General features: G+C 42.7%; 1 protein-coding gene across 1 annotated transcript in view; it reads right to left on the minus strand.

The window, feature by feature from the left end:
• Positions 1–27,693, minus strand: part of DNAJC1 (DnaJ heat shock protein family (Hsp40) member C1) — a 327,684-nt gene that overhangs the window by 97,970 nt on the left and 202,021 nt on the right. The window contains exon 6 of the mRNA XM_033931327.1: positions 3,912–4,005. Within this exon, the coding sequence (XP_033787218.1) occupies positions 3,912–4,005 (94 nt within the window). The remainder of the gene's footprint in view (positions 1–3,911; positions 4,006–27,693) is intronic.

Here is a 27,693-nt window from a genome sequence, read left to right on the forward strand (position 1 = left end):
TGATCTTATGGGTTATATGCAGAGGATGTTTTCTTTTACTTAAAAAGATGATCAGCACATAGCAATGAATAAGACTAGACTCAGTCTATCTTGGATTTATGATTGGATGCAAAATAATCAATTAGCTTTTAATTTAGCAAAGACAAAACCAGTGATTTCTTCTAAAAAACAGAAAACTCTTGTCTAATTTTCCAAATAAACGTCCAAACGTCAATACTAATTTATACAAGAGTCATGGAGTAAATTCTAACCTCTCAATAAAACCATTTGTACAGAAGCTAATATCTACATCTTATTTATGACTTTGCTACGGAAAAAGTTTTTTCATTTAATGGGATTACTTATAGGATCGACTCAACTCGGAAATTAAAATCCTGGGTGTGTATCTGGATAAGAATCTATCTATGAAAACATTTACTACTGCCTTGGTTAAGAAATGCTTCTTTATTTTATGGATGCTGCGTATGATTAGGTCTTACTTCAGTCCCTCTGCATTTAGAATGTTGGTTCAGTCTTTGGCTCTCAGTACATTGGATTATTGTAACTCTGTTCATCTTGCAGATCTACGTTCAAATCTAGATAGATTACACAAGATTCAAAATGTAGCTGTATGTCTGATCTTTAATTTGAGAAAGTTGGATCACATTATTCCCTATTACAGAGAGCTGCATTGGTTGCCTTTGAGGTCAAGGTATTATTTAAATTTGGGACTTTATGTTATAAAGCCTTACATGGTCAAGTTTCCAGTTATTTGCTGGATCAATTTGCACTCTTTAAGGTAGAACGTCCATTGCAGATTACTTCAATGTTTGTATTTCCTTCAGTGCATGGCTGCCTATATAAGAAATTTTTACTTTGAATGATTGCATTCCAGGCAGCCAGTCAGGATTCTGAGTTACGTATCTTGTTTGCTGCCTCAGTATCTTGTTTGCTACTTCTGCACTTTCAAAAATTATTGAAAACATCTTTGTTTGTAAGATTTTGGGGAAATTAATGATTAAGTCACAAATTTTGTAATTCACTGATTTGTACAGTCTCTTGCTTATGTAAACTGCATCGATCTAGAAGGTTTTGCAGTCTATAAATGTACTGTAATGTAGGAAACTTTAGAATATTTTTACACCTACTGACTTGTGAAGTGCTTCAGGAGATAATAAAAAGATCTTCAGGATAAAGAGATTTGGAAGTCTATCTTGAAAAAATATAAATTACAATTCAGAGGTGAGGAAAATTAGATCAATGCTACCCTACCCAGTTCTCAGGCATACTTAAGCAGTTGGATTTTCAGGACATTCACAATGAATATGTATGAGAGATTTGCATACTAGAAAGCAGTAAATGCAAATATCCTGAAAATCTTACTGATTGGGTGTACCTTGAAGACTAGGTTAAGAACCCCTGATCAAGATGCTCTTAAGGGAACATGAAACAAGTAGCAGACGGTAATTCTAGAGATCAGCAGTTTTTTTCCTAGCTACATTCCCCTCACACTCCCATTCATTTTTTACTTTGTGGTTGATGTATTATCCCCCTACTTCAGCCACAGCAAGAAAGGCCTGCAGATCGTTTGGTGGTGTTTACAACTTTATGGAGGTGAACTTTGTACTCTTGGGGGAATTTTGGTAGAACTCATTCTGAGAAGTCACTGTAGTCTTCAATGTTTACTGTCGCTGATAGTGGATGATGAAGATCCAAAGGTTTAGAAAATCTTTTAACCCAGTTCAGATAGATGAGTGCTATTTTTCATAGGTCCTCAAATTTCTTTTGACTGTGGCATCATGAACTTCCATTAACTTGCAATGAAAATCAAATTCAAACCCTTTGGGACTATTACAGTTGTAATCATAAGTTTATATACCCCTGACAGAATTTGTCTAAGTTGTGTACCATTTGTAAAAAATATGAGCGATCTTTCGTAATTTTTCTGTAATAAATATTTTTCCTTTGCTATTATTTTGAAACAATAATAAAGATTAAAAAAAGAATGAGTGATCAGACAAAAACAATTTCTTATATTTCTAATGTGTTTCAAATTAAACAATTGTGCATCACAGTATAGCACAATCATTAAACAAACTATAGCAATAAAGCAAATAATAAAATGGTTCTATCAAAAGTTTGCATACCCTTAAGTTCTTAATATCAACAATGACTAACAGTCTTTTCTGATAGTTGTGAATGAAGCCCTTTATTTTCTCATGTGGTAAAGATGCCCATCCTTCATGGCAAAAAGCCTTCAGATCCTGTAAATTGTCTAGCATGAACTTCTCCCTAAAGTGGCTCAATGATGTTGAAGTCAGGAGACCGTGATGGCCACTCCAGAACCTTCACTTTTTCTGCTGCAGCCACTGAAGGGTCGACTTGGCCTTATGTTTCAGATCATTGTCACATTGGAAGGTCTAAGTGCGCCCCATGTGCAGCTTCTTGGCTGATGAATACAAATTCACTTCTAATATTTTCTGCTAAGATGCTACATTCATCCTTCCATCAATTTTGACCAAATTCCCTGTGCTGCTGTAGCTCATCCCCCTACCCCCACCCCATGCTTCACAGTAGAGATGGTGTGCTTTTCTTCATAGGCTTTGTTGACTTATCTCCACACACAACGTTCAATTTTGGTCTCACCACTCCAAATTATCTTGTTCCTGAAGTTTTGAGGTTTCCCTAGATGCTATTTGGTGTATTGTAAGCAGGCTGTTTTGCAGCTTTGGTGCCGTAATGGCTTTTCTGGCAACTCTACCATACAGCAAAGAAAAATGGGGAGACCCAATGATAGCATTTTTTTGCTACTTCAGCTTGTCTGCGGTGTTCTTTGCTCACACGGACCATGTAGGGTCCGATTGGATTTTTATCACAGCATTTTTTATCACTGTACTCTTTTAATTGAATTTTCGTGGTTTTATATGTCAGTGTTTAATAAATTATCTCCAGAACATCTGTATCCACAGTTTTTGTTTTCAACTCTACCATACAGCCCATTTTTAAGCATCTCTTTGCTGTGCATGCTGAAACAGTCACACCACTTTGTTTCAGAGAAGCCTGTGTTTTAGTAGAAGTTGCTTGTGGGGTTTTCTTTATATCCCTAACAAAGTTTCCTGGCAGTTGAGTCTGAAATCTTTTTGACCATAGCTTGGTATTAACTGGACCCATAATTTTCCACTTCTTGATCAGAGTTTGAACAGTACTAACTGGCATTTTCAAATCTTTGGCTATCTTTTGACATCCTTCTCCTGATTTATAAAGTTGAACTACTTTTGCTTGCAGATCCTTTGACAGTTCTTTTGCTCTCCCCATGTTTCAGTAACCAGCAAATTCAGTGCAGCACTGGATGAAATGCACAAGGATTTCTCAGGAGCTAAGAAATTCATTATTTATACTTACCCTTCGTTCCATCTCAATCTGTGTGTGTTAACTTGAATGTATATTATCAGCCCAAACAATCAAGGGTATGTAAACTTTTGATCAGGGCAATCTGTGTGAGTTCAGTTATTATGATTAATCACTTGATTCTAAAAAGCCAATTGATTTTGCTAAGGAAATAAAGTTCACTTGCTATTTCTCACCTTGATTCTAAATGACTCTTACTGCTCCTGTTTTGTTCATCACATTTCATGACACAAGTGGGGTCTTTTACTAAGGCGTGCTAGACAATTCAGTGGATGCTGAATGCTAACGCATCCATAGAATATAATGGACGCGTTTAGCATTTAGCGTGCACTAATATTTAGCACGCACTAAATCGGCTAGCGTGCCTTAGTAAAAGGCTCCTAAGAATTGTTTAATTTCTATCCTTTATTATATAAGGGGAGATTTTTCTCCATTAAATAAGGATCTCAAGACAACTTGATTCTCATTATACTGAGGGTTCACAAACGGAGCACTATATCTACTAAATACATGCAAGTACTTACCTGAAACAGCTGAGGCAATGACTTCACTGTAAGACAAACCCAAATCCCCATCTTGCATGGAAGCAAGTCACGCCACTGTGGTTTCACAAGTAATCTACAGTAAAACAAAATATTTGGTTCAATTATACTTCAGAATATATTCCATTCTGCTTAGATATATATATATATGTTCCAAAGCATATGAAAACAGCATAGTACCTAGTAGAGAATGACAAGGTGGCTGTTACCTGCCGAAACGGTGGGGAAAAAAGTGTTCACCATGGCTACAGGGACAATCCCATTCACCGCCCCGTGGAGCAGTAAAGGAAGGGAACGCACGTGGTCACCGATCGCGCTCCCTCCCTCCTTACTAAAGATCATTGCTGCCATTGTCCAATTGCCACCGCCGTCCATCCGGGCATCTCCCTTTCACCCTCCTTTCCCCTTACTTTCGTGGCAGGTGATTTCTAAATTTTCTTTCTATGAGCAGCCGAGCCTTGAAGTCGCGTGTGGCAGGCGTAAAGGTCTCATCTGATGCAACCGGAAACCGAAAGTTGCATCAAAGGAGACCTTTATGGTAGCCACACGTGACTTCAAGGCTTGGCTGCTTGTAGAAAGAAAAATTGGAAATCACCCGCCTTGAAGGTAAGGATGATCCCCCCATCATGTAAGTTCTCTGTTCTGTGATTCAGCTGAAACAAGGGCCAGCAATGACGATATCCTTACAGGTCACTAACCTTTGTTTAACTTGTGAAACTTTCCCTGACTCCTGAGCTGCAGTCCCTGGTAGGGATCAAGGCTCAGCTGCTCATAGAAAGAAATTTAGAAATTGCCTGCCATGAAGGTAAGGGAGGGAGAAATAGAGGAAAGGTGGGATGGGGAGGAACAGACACTGAAGAGAACTGGGGAAAGGAGAGAGAGAGGGAAGGTGGGGTGGAGAGGAACAGACACTGAAGGGAACTGGGGAAGGTGCAGTGGGGAGGAACAGATGCTAAAGTGAAATGGGGAAGAGAGAGTGGGGAGAAGATGCTGAAGAGAAATGGGGGAGAAGGCGATGAAGGGAAATGGGGAAGAGAGAGATCTCAGACTATGGGGGGAGCGGAGGGAAGAAGATGGGTGCCAGACCAATTGGGGTGGGGGGTGGAGGGAGAGGGAGAGATGGAAGGGAGAGGCACAGTAACAGAGCATATGCAAGAGGCAGACAGTAGATGGAAGGAAATGAATGAGAAGATGAGGAAAGCAGAAACTAGACAACTAAGGTAGAAAAAAAATTCTATTTATTTTATTTTTTTTGCTTTAGGATAAAGTAGTATATTAGTTGTGTTGATAAACATTTATAAACAAAGCCCTGCCAGCTAAACATCTCTTTCTCTAGTTCAGCAGCCAGAACTTTGATTTATAAAATGACAATTGTACAGAATATTGTTTCTTTTTATGCTTTAATAAAATAAGTTCAGTTTAAAACTATTCGAGGCTTATGTGGATGGTATCAGATGGTTTGCGGGCATGGGGACCTTGCTTGCAGGGACAGGATCAGATGGTTTGCGGGGGCGGGGACCGAGCTCGCAGGGACGGGGCGGAGACGAGAACAAAGTTTTTCCTCGTGTCATTCTCTAGTACCTAGCTATGTGCATGCAACTTATTATTGAGAAAACTGTTAATTATATTATACTACCAGAAATCTATCCTGAATGCTTAGTATCTTCTGCAATTGCCTAAAAGTTATCTGCTAAGCAGGCAAAGACAAATAAAGCTTGTAATAGCAGCAAGTTTTTAAGAAAATGTAATCAAGCACTTTGAAGGAAAAAAAAGAAGTCCTCAGCCATAACAAGCAGGTTTACACTGTAAGCTGTAGCACTATCATCTTTCAGTCACATAATAAAACTTGTTTTCCTTTTGGTTCTATTTCTAAAAGCAAAATTTCTAAAGATTCTGAACTGTAGTTTTGCATAATAAATAGTGACGGAGTTCAAAGACATGTGCGATGAACACAGAGGATTTAGAATCAGAAAATAATCTATATAATAAAACCGTAGGCGGCGCATGCGCACTCTAATCCGCGTGCTTCCGTGATCCATATGTCCGTGGCCGGCAAGAGTGCACATGCAAACTTACAACAGCTCGCACTCACGGTCTGGCTGGCTCTTTAAAGTTTTTTTCGGTGCCGGCTCACCTGCTCCGCCTTCCTCTTCCTGCCAGTCTCAGCCGGACTCACTCCTCCCCCCCTGGCAGCCCTGAACCTGTTCCTCCGTTCCCCGCCCGACGGGCCGGTGAGTGCTGCGCCAGGGGCAATGCAGGTGGAGACTATCGGCGGCGGAGCCGGAGGGAAGGGGGGATGGGAGGCACGCGAAGCTGCAAGTCGCCGACTCCACCCCCCCCTCTCTCGAACCGCACAAGGACTGCCGTTGACGAAATTTGCCCCACCGTTCCTTCCCTTCCTCCATCAGGTACAGTTCAGCTACGCCTATGTTAAAAGCAGCTGCTTTGAAATTGGAGTCCTGCCGCCACCGTAACACGTTCCCTCTGCCGCGGTCCCATATGTCAGAGAAGGGGCGGGACCAAGGCAGAGGGGAACGTGCTACGGCAGTGGCAGGCCTCTGATTTCGATGCGGCTGCTTTTAACATTGGTGGAGCTGCACTGCACCTGATGGAGGGAGGGAAGGAAAGGTGGTTGTGCGCTGTTGAGCCCCTCTGCACGCGCCCAAACCAAAAAAGGAGCCAGGACTCTTCCCCACCCGGCGCCGGCAGACCCGAAAAAACGGCCCTACCGAACAGACCCGCGAGCAGGGTTGCCATGGAAACCTAACCGGAATTACATGCAGTCGGCAAGGGTCAGTGAGAGGGGATCAGGAGCTAAAGAGAGATTGAAAAAAACAAACAAACAGTGCACAAGTAGAGAGAGACACACAGACAGTCACAGAAGGACAGGGGGCTAGAGCAGAGATGCTTGCAGGGAGAAAAAGCTAAGCAGTAATGTTACAGTTTGAGAGTGCAGACTGAGGAAGAAAGCAGAGACAGCGCTACACAGGGAAATGGAGGGAGGAAAGAGACAGAAAGAAAAATACAGACAGACATAAATTCTAGCACCCGTTAATGTAACGGGCTTAACGACTAGTAGTAAATATTGAACTAAGGCCAATACTGGGCAGACTTGCACGATATGTATCTGCATATGGCCTTTTGGTTGAGGATGGGCTGGGAATGGCTTCAATGGCTGTGAGGGTGTAGATAGGCTGGAGTGAGCTTTGACGGAGACTTCAGTAGTTGGAACCCAAGAACAGTACTGGGTAGAGCTTTGGATTCTTGCCCAGAAATAGCTAAGAAAAAAATTTTTTTTTAATGAATCAGGTTGGGCAGACTGGATGGATCATTCTAGTCTTTATCTGCCATCATCTGCTATGTTACTATGTTATAATTTCAACCAGTATGGGTTTAATTTTTGGTCTGAAGAAGTATGATCATATCAGTCCTTTTTATCAGCAACTACATTGGTTGCCTTTTGAAGCACGTATTCTTTTTAAATTTAGTTGTCTCTGGGGGATCACATGATGCAGTAGGCTGAGGCATACGTGTGCTGCCTGAGCTCCTGGGCCCCGAGTCACCCTGCATTTTCCATAGCTGCTCTGACTTGATTCTGAGCTAACCGGGAGGTTATCTTACTTCTGAGTCGCATGGACAGATTCCTTGCTTCCCCGGTACCGCAGATGGCCAAGCGCAATACAAAAAAAGATCGCGACCGGCAGCCACCGGGGACAGACAAAATGGCGCTGGGAACCTCAGCCGCGGTCATTCAACTCACGCCCGAAGCGTTGTGGGACATCACACAGGCAGTCACTTTGGCGGTGCAACCAGGTATTGAGCGGTTTTCCGACCAACTACAGCGGCTGGAGAACATGGTAGCAGACACTAACCGCCGCACTACGGAAGTGAAGGCCCGCGTGTCTAAATTGGAAGACACGTATGGAGATCAGGACAAAACTTTACAAGACCTATGGGCCCTTACCTGTGCACAAGCAGAGCGGATTGAAGACCTGGAAAATCGTTCCTGCAAGTCCAGCCTTCGTTTTCTGGGCATACCAGAGACGGTGTCAGGGTCCTCCCTACTGCGGGCCATGGAACTGTGGCTGGATACTACTTTTCCCATGAGGGAGGGCCTAGGTCCTATTTGCTTGGAGTGGGCACATCGTATGGGCAGAGCACAGACTCGAGAGGCGCGTCCGAGGATGGTCATAGTTAAACTGCTTAATTACAATCATAAAGTGGAAATATTGCGACAGTACAAGCAGCTTCGTGATTCCTTGAAATATGACGATTCAGAAGTGTGTATCTTTCAGGATTACTCCGCGGCATTGACTGAGAAAAGAAAATTGTTTTACTCGCTTTGCTCTGCCTTGGCGGATAAAAAGATACGGTTTATGTTTACCTACCCAGCTATTCTGTGCTTCCATCACCAAGGCCAGTGGCATATCTTTGATTCATCTTTGGAAGCAGCAAACTATTTGAACACCCATGTATTACGTCCTCAAGATCCTAATTGACAGTGTTGGGTGATGATAAGATTTGGTTACCCATTAGTAATGTTGTTTAATGCTTAGTGTTGTGGCAATGTGGTTTTTGGACTCCCTTGACCTGGGGGAACTTCAGCCCCACAGCTACCCTTATTGCATAGGACTTTCTACTTGGTTCTGCAGTTTTTTCTTTATATGCATTTGCCTATTCTGATAATTGTAATGGTTTGGTTGAAGGAATATAGTTCAGTGTTTACTCCTTGCTCCAGCAGTGGAGCCGGCAAGAGTGTACCCTATATCTGGATGTGAAGGGGACTCGGGGCGGCACCAAATCGTGACCTTACACAACTCTAGACCCTCTTTGAAGTGGTGTCTATAGCTGTGCTACTTTAGGAATGTGGGTTTGGGAACTGGGAGGGAGGGGGGAGTGGTTGGTGGGTGTGGGGAGGGAGAGGGTTTGAGCATTTTGTTTGTGTGGTGGTGTGTGACCTTCCTTAGGAAGAGGTGGGTGGGTGTGGGGAGGGAGAGGGTTTGAGCATTTTGTTTGTGTGGTGGTGTGTGACCTTCCTTAGGAAGAGTGGCTCCAAGGGACCTGGTACTGATGTTAGACGGTTATTTGGAAGACTGTGGGTGCAACTTCTATTTTTGCCATCTGGGTTAGGCTGGGAACCTGGGATGGATCACCTATATGGCAGTTGCTATTGTTGGGCAAGGTATTTTATAGTCAAAAAACTAAACACAATCCAGGAGCAACAACCTAATTGCTTGTGTTAAAGTACAAAACTCTGTACACTTCTCCCTCCCCATTCACGATTTCACATATTCACGATTTTTTGGGGAGGGGGAAAAAAAAAGAAAAAATGTGCAAGGCTTTACATTTCTCTACATTGAAGCTCATCTGCCATTTGTTTGCCCACTCACTCAGTTTGTTCAGGTCCCTTTGTAGTTCTTTACATTCCTCAACAGTTCTGATCCTACTAGAGAGTTTTGTGTTTTAAAATTTGCGGATGACACAAAACTCTCCAGTAGGGTCAGAACTGTTGAGGAATGTAAAGAACTACAAAGGGACCTGAACAAACTGAGTGAGTGGGCAAACAAATGGCAGATGAGCTTCAATGTAGAGAAATGTAAAGTCTTGCACATAGGGAAAAGAAACCCGATGTACAACTACACGATGTGGGGGGATGGTACTGGGGGAAGGCAACCTAGAAAAGGACTTGGGGGTTTTGGTGGATAATAATGAAGCCGGCGGCACAATGCGCAGCAGCCTCAAAGAAGGCGAACAGAATGTTGGGCATTATCAAAAAAGGTATCACTACCAGAACGAAGGAAGTTATCCTGCCGCTGTATCGGGCGATGGTGCGCCCGCATCTGGAGTACTGCGCTCAATACTGGTCGCCGTACCTTAAGAAGGATATGGCGATACTCGAGAGGGTCCAGAGAAGAGCAACAAAAATGATTAAGGGCATGGAAAACCTTTCATATGATGAGAGGCTAAAGAAGCTGAGGCTCTTTTCCCTGGAAAAGCGGAGGCTTAGATGGGACATGATAGAAACTTACAAGATCATGAAGGGCATAGAGAAAGTAGAGAGGGACAGATTCTTCAGACTGGCGGGGGCAACAAAAACAAGAGGGCACTCAAAAAAATTGAAGGGAGACAGATTCAGAACACATACTAGGAAGTTCTTCTTCACTCAGAGGTGGTGGACACCTGAAATGCGCTTCCAGAGGAGGTGGTAGAGCAGAGTACGTTATTGGGTTTCAAAAAGGGATTGGACAAGTTCCTGAAGGAAAAGGGGATTGAAGGGTACAATTAGAGGGATACTATACAGGACAATGTTAAGTAAAAGATCACTTACAGGTCATTGACCTGGGGGGCCGCCGCGGGAGTGGACTGCTGGGCATGATGGACCTATGGTCTGACTCAGCAGACTCAGCAATATCTGGGAGTATGGATCCCTAGAGACCTTAAGACCCTTTACAAGTGTAACATCTCCCCTTTTCTGCTTGATACGTTACAACGTCTTCAAAATTGGTCCACATTTCCCCTTTCAGCAGTGGGACGGGTAGCCCTATACAATATGGTGCTTTTGGGAAAGAAAGCTATATTGACAAACTGGATATCACCGGATCCACCGACTTATAGTCAGAGGAGAGCTCTGATGATAGTGCAAGCCTCTTTGGAGCGGAAGCAGGCTGGTGACCATGACCTGGGCCCAGGTCGCCGCTTCTGTCAGATTTGGGAACATTTATGGATGGACCTTACACCCCAGGCCCATGGACGATTACTGAACTTGTGAAGGTGGTCACACGTCACTGGTTAACATGTTGGCTGTTGACATTACTGTTGTTGGTGGGAGGGGTGGGGGGAGGGATGGGGGGAGTTTGAATTGTGCACATGTGCGAGTTTCTGGATTATGCTGCTATGATCTTTTACTTGCACCTTTTTCTTGAAAACCTTAATAAAAACATTTAAACATAAATTTAGTTGTCTCTGTTTTAAAGCTCTTTTCGGTCTGGCTGCAGGTTAGCCTCCCAATTTACTTTTTACAGATCATTAAAAAATACCCGTAATGATTTTATGTTCATGTATCCTTCTATTAAGGCCTATTGATTCAAGAGATTTTTAAATAAGACATTTGCTTTTTAATTAGGAAAACTGAATTCTTGGTTGAGTCCTTTGATCTTTCAAATGTTTTCGTAGACTGCTTTTAGAAGGATTTTAAAAACATATTAGTTTGATAAATTTATTACATAATTGTTCTTAACTTCAATTTTACTATGTTTAATATGTATAATTCACTGATTGTCCAGTTCTTTATGAACCGCCCAGATCTTCTATGGGTGGGCGGTATTCAAGAATAAAGTTATTATTATTATTAATAAAAGGAAATTTAACTGAGGAAAGATTAATGTCGAAAAATGATTGAGATTCTTTCTTAATGTGGGAGAGAAAGTCCTCGTCATGAAGGAGAAGGTTATTCATTCTCCATTGTCGAAAGGAGGAGGGAACAGACCACTGGATTGTATAAGAAACAGCTGCGTGATCTGAGATGGTGATGTCGTGGATTCGTGAAGAAGAGACAAGATTCAGAATGTCTTTGGATCCTAGAATGTAGTCAATCCTGGAGTGAGATCGATGGGGAGCAGAGTAGAAAGTATAATCTTTGGTGGTTGGGTGAAGAATTCTCCATATGTCAGACCATCCATATAAGTCCATTAACTTGTGAACCGCAATACGGACTCCCAGCTTAGCAGGGCGGCAGGTAGAAGATCTATCTATGAATGGGTCGATGGAAAAGTTGAAGTCCCCAGCGAAAATGGTGTGAGATGTTAAAGAGGCGGTGCTCAAAGTCTGGAAGGAGTGAAAGAAAGAAGGATCATCAGCGTTGGGGGCATAGACGTTGAAGACGTTTAAAGGTTGACCCTCTATTGAACCTTCTACGAGAGACCATCGGCCGCTGGGGGTCATATTTATGAGAGGAAAGTTGAAAATTAAGGGATTTCTTCATCAGGGTGATAACACCATGTTTTTTACCCTGAGCCAGTGTGGCAAAACAATGTTGGACCCAGCCCCCTGATAGTTTCTGTGCTTCCTCTAAGGAAAGATGAGTCTCTTGCAGTAGACAAATATCCGCTTTCAAGTGTTTGAAGTAGTGTAGGATCTTTTTCCTTTTAATGGGGCTGTTTATCCCATTGACGTTAAGAGAAACTAGGTGAATTTTAACCATCTGGATTAGCAGTGGAGGATGGAATCCAGGAGCGACTGAAGACATCTAGGTGAGACCATGATAAGGTGGAGAGAAGATGACCACTCTGTGCAGACAGAACGAGGAAGAGGAAGGAAAAGAAAGTAGCAGGATCATGCTTACATCAAACCAGAATAGTATAATAAACGAAGCTCCAAAGATGGGGTCGCATGTTATCAAGAGGAGCTCAGCAGGCCGCTCCTCAGCCTGCCTCATGATGAACACTGAAACAGAAGAAACAAAAACACAGCCCTCCAGAGCGGTAAAGAAAGCAAAATAGGGTTGATCAGTCAGGTCATTGCTCCCACATATTCATCGAGGTATTTTTGAAGGTCCGCTGGTGAATCAAAGTTTTTAGTGGAGTTTTTAGTAGATTATTATGCCATGTACTCCACTCCACTCTGTCAGACACTAGTCCTAAAGCTATTGTCTCACTTGATGCCGAAAAAGCGTTCGATAGAGTGGAGTGGAATTATCTGTTTGCTGTTTTATCTAAATTTGGCAATCCTCCTCCTTTCATTCATATGTTATCTCTTCTCTACAATAGTCCCACTGCTAAATTGATTGTGAACGACGAAGCTTCCTCCTCCTTTACTTTACACAGAGGGACCCATCAAGGCTGTCCTATATCCCCCCTCTTATTTAACTTAGCCTTGGAACCCCTCCTTGTAGCTATTAGATCCACACCCGCCATAAAGGGTATCTCAATAGCAGGTATTGAATTCAAGATCTCTGCCTATGCAGACGACATCTTGTTATATCTTTCAGATCCAGAACCCTCCTTGTCCTCCTTGATACAGTTAATTTCTTCTTTTTCATTGATTTCTGGTTATAAAATTAACTGGGACAAAACTGAAATTATGCCCTTAAACGATTCCTGTCTCCCTTTTACTATCTCCTCTCAGCCTTTTACTTGGGTTTCTGATGGGATTAAATATTTAGGACTCACATTTGGTAGAGACCTCCGCTCGACTATACAACTAATCTCTTCCAAACTCTTCACTCAACTCTCCTCCATTCTCTCTTCCTGGTCCCCCTTACAACTCTCATGGTGGGGCCGATTAGACACCTTAAAAATGATGGTGATACCAAAACTCACATACATCTTCAATATGTTTCCCCTCCTCTTTCCACCTTCTCTATACAAACAACTGGAATCCAAGATGGCTAGATTCCTCTGGCATGACAAACCTCATAGGATTGCGCTTTGTAAGCTGAAAGCTCCCACACACCAGGGCGGTGTCAATTTTCCAGATCTTTACTGTTATCACAAAGCCTTTCTATTAAGACAAGGAGCGGAATGGCTCTCCTCTCCTTCCTTGTCGGACATGCCCAACTGGCTACGCTTAGAAACGTCCCTTGTGAGACCTTTTCCCCTTCTCCGCCTGATGGGAACTGCGAACTTCCTTGATCACCTCAAAAATCCTATTCTCTCGATAACTCATAAAGTCCTCACAGAACTAGACTCCCGCCTTGATATCCCTTGGCATCTCTCCTCCTATTGTCCCCTGTGGTACAATAAGCACATCACTATTGATAAAAAACCTGTATCCTGGCCCCATTGGTTTAACCATAATATTTGGGACCTGGGTTCGATAAGTCACCCTAACGGAACCTTTTTCACATTTAATGATTTAATGGATTCTTTTTCCATCCATACTTCCCATTTCTATCAATGGCTCCAACTAAGATCATCACTTTAAAAATCTGGCCTTTTCCCTATGTCTTTCTGCACGGCTCCCTCCCTATATACCTTCTCTCGACAGTTTCTAGCCCTAGGCCACACCGCTTCACACTTTTACAAACTTATCAAATCTCTACTTCCTATATCACTATCCGCTTTACAGACTCCCTGGGAGACAGATTTGGGGATCTCCATCTCAGAGGAAGCCTGGACCCATGTTTATCACTCCACCTTCCACACTTCCCGCTCAGCTTCAAATCTCCAACATATGGTCTTCCTACTACATAGAGCAATATGGACCCCGGTCAAATCACATAAAATTAATGCCTCTTATTCAGATCTCTGCTGGACTTGTCAATCTGAAATAGGTTCCCTCAAACACCTTCTTTTTTCCTGACCTGCAATTATTTCATACTGGACCTCTACCTGGGACACCATTTGTTCCATCTTTCATATCAATATTCCCTTGACCTACCAGATACTCTTACTGAAATCCTTTGAAGTATCCACTCTGATTTCTGATTCGGATTTTTGTTTGTTTGATCTGTTACTTTCCTTGGCCTTAAAAATTTTACTTACCTGCTGGAAGGACCTATCCAAGGCCTCCTATTCTCAATGGTGGAATCTAGTGTGCCTCACTTACAGAACTGAAGCTTATTTAGCTAAATCTTTTGATAGATTTCCTTCCTTTCAGGTGAAATGGTCACTGTTGAAATCTTACTTGCACTCCATCTCTTCCTCTTGAACTGACCACTCTTACCTATCTCTTTTTCTTTCTTTCTATTTCTCTTCCCTTTCTTCTCCTTTCTTTTGTATCATTGCCATTTTCATACTTATATTTGCTGTTAGGAAGTTTTTCTAGCTTAAATCTGGGAAATGCCTTTGTTGTCCCATGGAATTTACTGTTATGCAATCTTATTTGTTATGTACCTTTTAGTGTTACTTGTACTCTGATCAGCATGTTTCCAGCTGTTCATTATGTATGTTTATTCTTCTCCATGCATTGTAAACTTAAAACCTTAATAAACAAACCGTGACAATAAATAAATAAAAGGAAATTTAAAAAATAAAAGGGCTGATTCTCAAAAACCTGTCTCAATGTTACTCTAATAAAGCCAAACTGCAAAAGAGAAATACACTATTGGAATAATGTATAAAAGAACATCTATATGGAATTTCCAAAAAGGCAACCAAAAGATATGAAAGTGGAACTGATCTGGATGTAAAATAATTTATTTATAATCTTCACTCTGATTGAAAATCCACAAATATCTATGACAGTGGAACACAGTTGTCTACCCCTTTTTTTTTAATCTTTTGTTATTCTTGTCCAAAAAGGCAATAATTTTATGCTCATTTTATAAAGGCCAACCCTCCCCCGCCCTAACATACACATGAAAATAAATGCTACATATAAAAAATGTGCACGTGGCATTTTATAAAGGTAGCATAAATACCTGTGTGCCCAGAACCAGCCCTAAGAGGGATGAGGCTCAGAAACCATAGCAGGATTGTCAGTGATCAACACTTTGTCCTATGTTCTTAACATCTTTGCAAAGAAATGTTGGCATTAGGTTTAGATTTTGTGCCTGCTGCTCCTCATGATCCATTTAAAACCAGGATTACTCTTAATTTTTTTATAAATTGCAACTGAAAAATTATTTTGGGCAACACCCATCAAGACTACTTTTCTGTCAAACATTCACAATCACATTGGTGCCTGCCTGGTCTAATGGACCCTCTACCACTAATATGCCATAACTTGGGGGGTCTTTTACTAAGGCGTGCTAGACAATTTAGCGCACGCTAAATGCTAGCGCGTCCATAGAATATAATGGGTGCGTCAGCATTTAGCGAGTGCTAAATCAGCTAGCGCGCCTTAGTAAAAGACCTTTTGAGACATTGGAATTAGTGTAAAATTCTATTAATATGCATATGAACGCTAACATCTCATGTACAGAATGGTCAGCATTAAATGAGTTTTGGGATAAGGATCTGAATTTTATCTGCACAACAATATATTACAGAGGCTAAGCACCAGCCTTTAAATCAGCAGGCATATCGTTATCTGGCACTAACTCTCTTAGAAAATTGCAACAAGAGATACAAGTTGTGAACATTAGAATAGCTATATTGGGTCAGACCTAAGGCCTATCTAGCCCAGTATCTTGTTTCCACAGTGGCCAATCCAGGTCACAAGTGCCTGGCAGAAATCCAAATAATAGCAACATTCCATGCTACCATACCGATCCCAGGGCAAGCAGTGGCTTCCCCTCATATCTGACTCAATAAGAGACTATGGATTTTTCCTCCAGGAACTTGTCCTAACTTTTTTAAACCCAGCTATATTAACTGCCGTTATCACATCCAAATTTTCCATAAAACTATACCAACATTGAAGGAAGCTATGTTTTTTCTATCGGCAATATCCAGTCAATCTACGATTTTTTTTAATTTTTTTACCTAAGATCTATGGATTCACTGCCTGGTGACCTGCTGTTTTACTAAAAGGAGCAAAGAAAAGAGGCGATGCCAAACAGGACGAGCCAAGAGCCTTGCATTAACCACCACATCAACAGATTAACAATTTAATAAATTTATAAGTGTGGAAGGTTCCTCAGTGTAAACTAGCATAAGGAGCTGAGAGAACTCACCATTCCAGCACTGATTAGCGGCTCAAGAAATGAGACGAAGCCTCAGTTGTGCCCGCACACCATCATGGGAAACAACCTGTGCGCTAAAGTGATTGTGCAATGAAATGATAATTTAAATGTGAAAAAAACAAATCACAAACAATGAGGTGGTTAAGTAACAACACACTAATAATGAGAGGCTCAGAGCAAATCCCGGCCCCCTCCAAACAGAAAAAATAAACAAGCACTTAGCTGGATTAAATGATACAGCGTAATGATGACTGAGGTTGCTTTAACAGTAAAATCCTCATGGAAAGTTCAGGTTCGACCAAGCTGGTTTCAGGGCAACAAGCCTTTTCTTCAGGAACCGATGCTGTAGGTGTAGAACTCAGGACGCCGCAAGATTTAAACGGCACCCTGGCATGAAAAGTAGGCAAGAGGAGGGCATTTATTTTTTCTATCTGGAGGGGGCCGGGATTTGCTCCGAGTCTCTCATTATTAGTGTGTTGTTACTTAACTACCTCGTCGTTTGTGATTGGTTTTTTTTTCACATTTAAATTATCATTTCATTGCACAATCACGTCCGCCACCTGTTTCAAGAAATTAAGTATTTTTTTTTCTTTTGATGGGATGGTTAAGTCCATTAACGTTTAATGAATATAATTTTATAGCCATTTTAAATGATTAAAACATAATAAACCTTTAATTTCCCTTTAAACAGATAAATAAATAATATTTCCACACACATCCAGGACCCAAAACATAAAATACCCCCCCCCCCCCCCGTCACCCCATCCCAACTTATAACACAACAGCTTGTATGCAAACCTCTAGGTCAGGTGACCACCAACCTCCCCCACGCACCCCAATTTGCCACAAAATTAATCCTCTATATATCAAATAATAAACATTCAATTTCCATTTTACAAATTAGTTTAACAGGAAGTAATCAATTCTCAAAATATTCATTCTGAATAGCAGAATTAATCACTATATATTATTTCATATATTGTATATAAATAGTCTTATAGCCCGTTACATTAACGGGTGCTAGAATAGATGTGTGTGTATCTGTCTGTCTTTCTCTCTCCTTGGCCGCTTTCTGTCTGTATGATTTTCTTTCTTTCTGTCTCTCTCTTTTCTCAGCTGTCCACCACCACCCCTTGCCTGCTCCCCCTGTCCATCAGTAGCCCTTCTCCCTTCGTTTTACCTCCCCCCCTGTCTAGCAGCACCTCTTACCTGCTCCCCCTGTTCAGCAGTAGGCCTCCCTTCCTGTTACATACCCCCCTGACCAGCAGCACCTCTTCCCTGCTCCTCCTGTCCAGCAGTAGGCCTCCCTTCCTGTTTCTTTCCCCCCTGTCCAGCAGCACCTCTTTCATGCTCTCCCTGTCCAGCAACACCCCTTATTTGCTTCCACTGTCCAGCATCCAACTTCCGTTCCTAAACTGCTTTGATTGTAAGCACAGAAAGTCCCTTTCCCTATTCATTCACTGGTATGGTGAATCTGGAGTTCGTTGGCTTTCTCCTGAGTGTTAAAGGGGCTGGGACTCCGAAAGGTCATCTCGTGGAGATTTCTACCTTTCTCCTGCATGCCGAAGGAGCTGGGACTCAGAAGGGTCATCTCTACGATGCTGCCTGCATAGCCGACATCTGCCTCAAGCTGCCGCAGCCTGCACGTGCTGACAGCTGTCGCACGCGCCTCAAGCCACCTCAAGTCTCCCTGGTACTGGCCTGCTCCTGGCATCACTGCCACCACCGCCATCCATGCTGGGCGGGAAGGTGGGCTCCATGAGAGGCCCGCGAGGCTGAAGCCGGTCAGCATGGCTGGGGCTTGGGAGGAAGAGTCCTGGTGTCTTCTAGTGTCCATGCGCACTCTTGCCTGCCACGGACATACGGATCACGGAACATGCAGGTAGGAATGCGCATGCGCGCTTAGCGTTTTATTATAGTAGATACATCAATTCATAATATGAACCAATCCATAAATGTATATATAAACATATATCAATTCATAACTTGAACCAACCAAATAACTATCCCATTCCATAAAATTTATTAGTATAAATTCATTTCACTATATATTAGAACAAAATTAATAAGAAATAACTTAATTTCTTAAAACCCATAAAAAACTAAAAAGGCTTCTACAGCCAATAATTTATCCCTTTAAAAGACTTAAAAAAAACCCCTCATGCAAAAAAGCTCCCATAAAAATTTGAATAGCCTGAATTAATGAAAAATAATAAAAACAATTCATTTCACTTCTAACAGTCATATAATATTTGATATTGAAAGTGCTTCGACTAAAGTTATAGCATGTGTTATCCAGGCCAGCAGGGAATTATTAACATTAAAATCACAACAATCATCTCATATATTACCAAATATCATTCATCCAAATGCTCTTTGACAGCCTTCTGCATGACCTGGTCATTTTCCAGCTCCAGCACAGCATCTCCCCAAAGTCTGCCATCTCTATTAAAAAGGAAGTGCACACTGTCTGCAGGGCTGAAGCACTATATATTACAAAGAAGCCTTCTATAGACAATTATACTTTATTTTAATGTACTGGGGAGTTAAATTTAGCACCTGCATCAGTCGGCTGCGCTCCTGCAGGCTTTACCCCGCTTTTGTAACACAGCCCTTTTCAATATGATCCAGGTCAGCTGCTCAGAACAGAAGTTAGTGTTGACAGCGAATTCAAAATCTTAGATTAGGTCTATTTCCTAGCTTTAACTACAAGCGGGGTGAGGCAGCAACAAAATGGTGATAACTAGTAAACTGCAAGGATGAACCGCCCACGCCCTGCCACAGCAGAGCGGCGAGTAACAAGCCACAACGACATGCCGCCACACTAGAAGGAGCTCCCTTCTTGATTTCTCTGACCTGCAGCTTCCACCAGAGCCTCCTGGCTTCAGGATTTGCAGTTAAATCCTCAAGGTACCTCTTTGGCAGTAGTTTTCTTCCTGCTTCCTGTCATATGATGCATAATACACCCATGTCTCACCCCAAATAATACGACCTCCTTCTCCACTGGCCAAAAAGGAAAAAAAAATCCCAAAACCTCAGTCTAAGCACTTTCACCAGCTATAAAAAATAAAATAAAATATAATATATGAAACAATATATTTTGGTATATAAATCACACATTACACTCCTGCACTCTTAAGTCATTGGATCCAGGTGCCGACTAATAAATTCATTGAGCTTAGCTGGCTCCTCGTAGTGGATGGTACTGCCGTTGAAAGTAACTTTCATTACTGCCAGATAGAGAAGCCCGTTTCTGGCTTCCAGCTGGCACAATTGAGGCCTCATCATTAAAAATTGCTTCCTTCGATGTGTGGTTGCCTTCGTAAAATCAGGTATTAAATGAATTTTATGATCCTGCCACTTTAGTAATTGTGTCTTTCTAGCTGTATTTAAGATTTCCAAAGCCTACTGAAACTGGAGTAATTTATATATTAAAGGCCTTGGACCATTTTGTCCGTTAGAAGCTTTCACTGGAACTCTGTGAGCTCTCTCAACTTCTAGAGGGAAACGCAGCTTCAGAGAAAGTAACTTTGGCAGAAAATCTTCCAGGAAAGAGATAGGGTTTCTTCCCTCCATCCCCTCTGGAAGCCCTAAAAATATTACATCTGCGGCTCCTGTTGATTGCATCCTCCAGGCTCCCTTAAAATGCGGGTTAGATCTTTGTGTTCAATTTGAACCTTTTTCAAACAGTTTTCCAGTACTGTAACCCTTTGTTCCAAAATATCAGTTTTCTGCTCACATACCTTTAATTAATTTGACAAGGTATGAACCTCTTCTTTTACAAGTTTTAGCTCAACATTATTTTCAGTAAGCATATCCTTAAGGCACTTAAATTCTGTCATCATCTGTTCAAATTCAGACGAATCTTTTGGCAGTGGCACTTTAGAGGGTGTTGGTGGGTCAGGCTTGGCCCGTTTAGCGTTCCCCCTGCTGCAAATGCTGTTTCTATTCTTGATTGCCTTCCTGTAGTCATCCTTGTAGCAAGTATGTTCACAAATGAAATTTTACATTTCCAGAGGAAAAATTTTGCCTTTTACTCTGATAATACCACTTAATGGTGCAGATGAAGGAGGAGCTGTGGAATCATCCGACCATCTCGGCTGCAGGCAAACCACGCCCCCTCAATATGGTTGAATTTATTAATTTTTTTTACTGTTATTTAAAAGATCTCTTCTGCAGAATTGGGATGTCATAACAAGCTTTTCTTTGTTCAATAGGAAATTTATGTATTTAAATTACCAACATTTTTTTGTGTATGACTACCTTTGTTTCACAACTATTCATCTATTTCCGTTCCTATAATGCACACTGGCATAAAAATGTAAAGCTCAAATGACAAAATCAGTTTGTGCAATGAATACGTGGAGGGGCATAATAAAAAACAACATCTAAGTCCCCTTTTGGCCAAGGCCCTAGGCGTACAAAGTTGGCAAAAGGGAAATGTCCATTCTCAACAAAAATGTCCAAAATGTGTTTTTTTGGAGAATGGCCTACCTGTACGTTCAGGAGTTTAAATTGCCCAGACTGCCACTATGTCTACCTTTAAGCCCTATTCTCAAAAAAAAAAAAAAAAATAAAATTGCCCAAGTCCCAAACATCCAAAACAAGATCTTTTAGGTATGGGAGGCATGGGATCTTTTAGTCCTTTGCCTAAAAGCACGATTGTCTAACCGGTGACTGTCATAAGCGCAAATTAGAGAATTGTGGAATCGTCCATCCCCCCCACCTCTGCAACAATCTCAGCAAGAGGGATGCCCAGTCCCTCCTTCCCAAAGCCGCTGCAACCCCCCCCCCCCAAATGTTCCTATGCAGGACAGATGCCCAATTTCTCCTGCCACGACCCCCCGAACTCTCCCACAATGATTGCCGGCAGGATAGATGCCCAATCGCTCCTGCTGACACTTCGCGAACCCCCCTACTAATGTTCCTCAGCAAGAGGGATCCCCAATCCCTCCTGCCAAAACCCCCCACCCCCACCAATATTCGCTGGTTGGAGGGATGCCCAATCTCTCCTGCTGACACTCACCCCCAAAAGCTCCCCCCCACCTGGACCCCTGCCCCCACCAGGCCCCCTAACCCTTTCCATACATATATAAAAGTGTTTAAATATATTGTAAAGCAGTAATACTATCTGAAATATAAGTCTATATTAATAACCATGTTTACAACGCCTCTCAACTGCCTCACTCTACATCAACCAACTGTAACACATATGTATGTATAAACAACCAAATCTGTAACTACTCCATGTATTTTAACTTGTAACAAAACAACAAGGCAAGCAGTCCACCAAAGAATCCAATATGAAAGAAAAGAAGATCAGTAGAAAATAAGGAGATTCAAATCAGGTTTATTCAAGGTGCTCCCAAGAACTATGCCCGATGCATTTCGCCAAACAAGGCTAGTCAATGCAAACAGAAAATCATGTCTTTCATACACACAGAAAACACAAAACACATTCGCCTAGTATGGAATATGTAATCACAACCTAACCCCTCCCCTTTTACAAAACTGTAGTGTAGTTTTTAGCTACAGTGGCAACAGCAAACATGCTCATACAATCCTGAGCATCAGAGCTGTTACCACCACAGCCGGTGCTAAAAAATGCTCTACAGTTTTGTAAAAGGGGGGGGGGGGGATAAAACAGAAATACATAGACAAAGGTTAAATTGAACCACCAAGAAGCTGGACGCTGCATACAATGCAACACTACAGAAACAGCGATGCATGTCCCCTAAAGCAAAAAATAATAATAATAAATAGAAAATTTTTTTTCTACCTTTATCTTCTCTGGTTTCTGCTTTCCTCATCTTCTTGTCACTCTCTTCCTTTCATCCACTGTCTACCCTTCTATATGGCATCTTCTCTCCTTTTATGCCCCTTCCAGAAACTTTATGCCTCCCCCTTCCATTTCTCCCTTCATCCCCATTAGTCTCACATCCATCTTCTTCCCTTCCCTCCTCCAATGAATGGTCTGGCATCTCTTTCCTCTCCTTCCCTTCCCCACACCCCCATGGACTGGCATTTCACTCTCTCCTCTCCCTTCCTCCCAATTCCATCAGCATCTGCCCCTTCTTTCCCTCCAACCCAATTCCCTCCAGTATCCTACCCCCTTAAGTCTCTCTCCCCTTTCCCTTCCCCCACTTCCATCAGCATCTGCCCCCTTTCTTTCCCTCCACCACCTTTCCATATCACCCTGCCCCCTTTCTCTCCCTCCACCACCCTTTTATGCTCCTTTCTCTCTCCCTCCAAATCTATTCAGGAAGGTCCCACGATGATTGCAACTGGCAGCTCTGATCAGGAAGACGTAAGTGACGTCGGAGGGGGTGGGCCGGCAGACACAGGGAGTTTTGGCAAGATCCCATGATGACTGTGCCTGCCGGTCCACACTCTCTGACATCATTTACGTCTTCCTGAGCACAGCCGCCAGTTGCAGTCATCGCAGGACCTTCCTACACTTCAACACAGCTGCCAACTGCTCCGGAATAAGTACGGCAACCGCGCTGAGGTGCAGGTTCTGTTGTAGAGTAGGGCAGGAGGTTTCGGACCTGGCTGGCTGTGCACCTAGGGTTGTCCGCCCCGCATAAGCTACTGCCTCCAGCAGCGTCGACAGCAGCTGGATGATGCAGCTGCCGGTCGAGGGGGGGGACCCGGGACGACGCTGTTGCAGGACGGGGGGTCCCCCGGGGCGACAATGACACTGTTGTTGCCGGTGAATCCAGTGAGGGTGAGCCCAAACGGCCCTAAAGCACCGCACCAGGGGTCCCCCAGGCCTGTACCTACTGGTTTCCTAAGGTAGGCCTACTGGGCCTACCTTAGGAAACCAGATAGTACGCCTTAGGAAACTAGACGGGAATTATGTAGAATCGGATTCTGATAAAGCCGAACTACTAAATGAATACTTTTGCTCAGTCTTTACCTGCGAGGCGCCGGGGTCCAATCCACAGTTGCAGACAAGGGAAAGTTCGGAAGACCCGTTTCAGAATTTCGAGTTTACGCCCAGCAGTGTCTTCTGTGAGCTATCAAGACTCAAAGTGAACAAAGCCATGGGACCAGACAATCTACACCCCAGGGTGCTTAGAGAGTTGAGTGATGTCCTGGCGGAACCGTTATTCGCGCTCTTCAATCTTTCTCTAAGTACAGGAAGAGTCCCGTTGGACTGGAAAACAGCTAACGTCATTCCACTCCACAAAAAGGGATGCAGGACGGAGGTTGCGAATTACAAACCGGTGAGTCTCACATCAATAGTGAGTAAACTCATGGAAACACTAATTAAACATAAATTAGATACGATCCTGAACGAGGAGAATCTATGTGATCCCCATCAACATGGATTTACAAAGGGAAGGTCCTGCCAATCCAATCTAATCAGCTTCTTTGACTGGGTAACAGGAAAGCTGGATATAGGGGAGTCCCTGGACATCGTGTACTTGGACTTCAGTAAAGCTTTTGATAGCGTCCCACACCGCAGGTTATTGAGCAAGATGAGTTTGATGGGATTAGGTGAAACATTAACTGCATGAGTCAAAGACTGGTTAAGCGGTAGACTTCAGAGGATGGTGGTTAACGGTACCCTCTCCGAAACATCGGAGGTGATCAGTGGAGTGCCGCAGGGCTCGGTCTTGGGCCCGATCCTATTTTACATTTTCGTAAGATCCTGACTCAGGGGCTTCAAGGTAAAATAACATTATTCGCCGATGACGCCAAACTATGCAACACAGTAGGCAAAAGCACATTGCCCAACAGTATGAAGTGGGACCTACTCTTACTGGAACATTGGTCCTCAACTTGGTAACTAAGCTTCAATGCCAAAAAGTGTAAGGTCATGCATCTTGGCATCAGAAATCCGTGCAGAACTTACACCCTAAATGGTGAGACCTTAGCTAGGACTGCAGCAGAACGAGACTTAGGAGTGATCATTAGGGAAGACATGAAAACTGCCAATCAAGTGGAGAAAGCTTCATCAAAGGCTAGACAAATGATGGGTTGTATCCGTAGAAGTCTCGTCAGCCGGAAGCCCAAAGTCATTATGCCTTTGTACAGATCCATGGTGAGACCTCATCTGGAATATTGTGTACAATTCTGGAGGCCACATTACCAAAAGGATGTGCTGAGAGCTGAATCGGTTCAGCGAATGGCTACCAGGATGGTCTCGGGACTCAAGGATCTCCCGTATGAGGAAAGGCTGAGTAAATTGCAGTTATACTCACTCAAGGAATGTAGAGAGAGGAGAGACATGATCGAGACATTCAAATATATCACGGGCCGTATCGAGGTGGAAGATGATATCTTTTTTCTTAAAGGACCCACGGCCACAAGAGGGCATCCGCTGAAAATCAGGGGCAGGAAATTTCATGGTGACACCAGGAAGTATTTCTTCACCGAAAGGGTGGTTGATCATTGGAATGATCTTCCACTGCAGGTAATTGAGGCCACCAGCGTGCCAGATTTTAAGAAAAAAATGGGATAGGCATGTGGGATCTCTTAGGGGAAGAAGTTAGGGGGCTGGGTCATTAGAGTGGGCAGACTTGATGGGCTGTGGCCCTTTTCTGCCGTCCTTTTCTATGTTTCTATGTTACCCTTTAATCCAGCCCTGAACATGAGGGTTAAAAGTCCATCTGCACAGTCACTTAGATCACTTTCCAGAGAACCTTGGTGACTTAAGTGAAGAGCAAGGTGAAAGATTTCACCAAGACATAAAAACAATGGAAGCCAGCTACCAAGGAAGATGGGAAGCACACATGATGGCAGACTATTGTCCTGGCAAATCCCACTGTTAGAAGTCTTACAAAAGGAGCTTCTTGTGTGTTGAATGACTGGAAAGTTTGTATCATAAACTTATGCTTTTGGTATGAAATAAGTAGATTTTCATGTTGTACACTTTTCTTTTAATTTTTAATGTTTCATTTATTTAATTCGTTTTCTATCCCATTTTCTCCAAGGAGCTCAGAATGGGTTACTGGTTAAACATACATAAAATACAGTTAATAGGTTACAATATGACAGTTAACAATACAATTTTATAGTACAAGGTTGTGTCCTAATTCTAAACATACTAGGGGTCTAATACCAATAAACATAATATAGAGTTCACAGGTTAAAATTTGCCATAGTTATCTTTAACAGTGTAAGCTTTTCAATACAAATTTTTATCCTAACTTGACATACATTAGGGATCTAATACCAATATAAATAATATACAGTTACAGGTTAAATTTGCCATAGTTAAAATGGAAGATGTTTCAATACCAGTTTTTTTCTAACGTGATACATACTGGGATCTAGTACCAATATACATTTTTTTATAATCCATCGGTTATGAGCAGGAGTGTTAGGTGAAGAGGTATGTTTTTATTGCTTTCCTAAAGCTGAGGAGTCCTTCAAGGGATGTGATCTGTGGGGGCAGTTGATTCCAATGGCTCGTTATGAAGTGGGAGTAGGAACGTTGTTTGTTAGTTTGCAGTTGAAGGTAATGACCAGGAGACATTTTGAGGTGTATTTCATTCTAGAAGCGGATGGACTTGTTTGGCATGTATGAAGCTTTGTTATCACGTAGTCTGGCGCCATGTTGTGCAAGAATTTGAACACTAGCATCAAGCCCTTGAAGACACAACATTTGGCCATGGGCAGCCAGTGAACAGTTGATAGAGCCTGGGAGACAGGGTCTTGGGCACAGGTTTTTATGTATTGAGTTCATGTCTGATTGCCACGTTTTGTACATGCGGGAGTCTTTGTATGTTGTTCGCCATGAGACCATTGAATAGGGCATTGAAGCAGTCCATGCAGTAAAGGACTAAGACATAGAGTAGTTGGGTGAAGGCATAGAGTAGTTGGGTGAAGTCAGACACTGAGAAGCAATTTCTTTTCTTTTTTTAGAGTTGACATAGGTAGTAAAATGAGGAAGATACCACCCGAGAAATATGGTTGGAAAGCGACAGGTTGGAGTCAAGAAGTATTCCTAGGCTGCATGCTTGGTCCTTTGCAGTTAAGGTAGTCGAGTCCCAGCATAGCAAGGGACGGGCATAATCGCAGTGTTCATTGCGGATCCAAAGGAGTTCCGTTTTAGAGGTATTTAGTTGCAATTTATTGACGTCATCCAGTTTTTGATTTCCGAGAGGCATTTTAGGAGTTTCGCCATGGAGTAAAGCTGTATTTGGTATTTATGGGCTATGTATAAGACTGGCCTAATGTAAAGCTTGAGTAATAGGGGGGATAGTAGAGCCCCCTGCAGAACACCATATTTGATCAATTTCGGTTTTGATAGCACATCGTTGAGCAGTACGCTTTAGGATCTATTATTCATAAAGGAGGTGAACCATCTTAACGCAGTGTCTTGGATTATGATTTTAGAGAGTCGTGCAATGAGGAAATGATGGTCTATATCAGTGGTTCCCAAACCCTGTCTTGAGGGACCCCCAGCCAGTCGGGTTTTCAAGATATCCCTACTCAGACTGGCAATGGGTCACGAGCGGAGTTCCAAAGGGATCGGTGCTGGGACCGCACCTGTTCAATATATTTATTAACGACCTGGAGACGGGGATGAAATGTGAGGTTATTGAATTTGCTGATGACACCAAACTCTGCGGCAGGGTTAGAACCACGGAAGACTGCGAAGACCTACAAAGGGACCTAACGAGACTGGAAGAGTGGGCAAAAAAGTGGCAAATGAGTTTTAACACAGAGAAATGCAAGGTCATGCATGTAGGGAAAAAGAACCCAATGTTCAGCTACAAAATGGGGGGATCATTGCTAGGGGTGAGCAACCTTGAAAGAGATCTGGGGGTGATGGTGGACACAACATTGAAAGCATCGGCACAGTGTGCGATAGCCTCAAAGAAAGTGAACAGAATGTTGGGTATCATTAAAAAGGGTATCACAACCAGGACGAAGGAAGTCATCATGCCGCTGTATCGTGCAATGGTGCGCCCGCACCTGGAGTACTGTGTCCAGTACTGGTCGCCATACCTCAAGAAGGACATGGCAGTACTTGAGGGGGTCCAGAGAAGAGCGACTATACTGATAAAAGGTATGGAAAACTTTTCATAAGCTGACAGGTTGAAAAAGCTGGGTCTGTTCTCCCTAGAGAAGAGGAGACTTAGAGGAGACATGATAGAAATCTTCAAAATCCTGAAGGGCATAGAGAAGGTAGACAGGGACAGATTCTTTAGACTGTGGGGAACCACAAGTACTAGGGGTCAC

Source organism: Geotrypetes seraphini, chromosome 2 (assembly GCF_902459505.1).
Source record: "Geotrypetes seraphini chromosome 2, aGeoSer1.1, whole genome shotgun sequence".
In the NCBI taxonomy this organism is placed as follows: domain Eukaryota; kingdom Metazoa; phylum Chordata; class Amphibia; order Gymnophiona; family Dermophiidae; genus Geotrypetes; species Geotrypetes seraphini.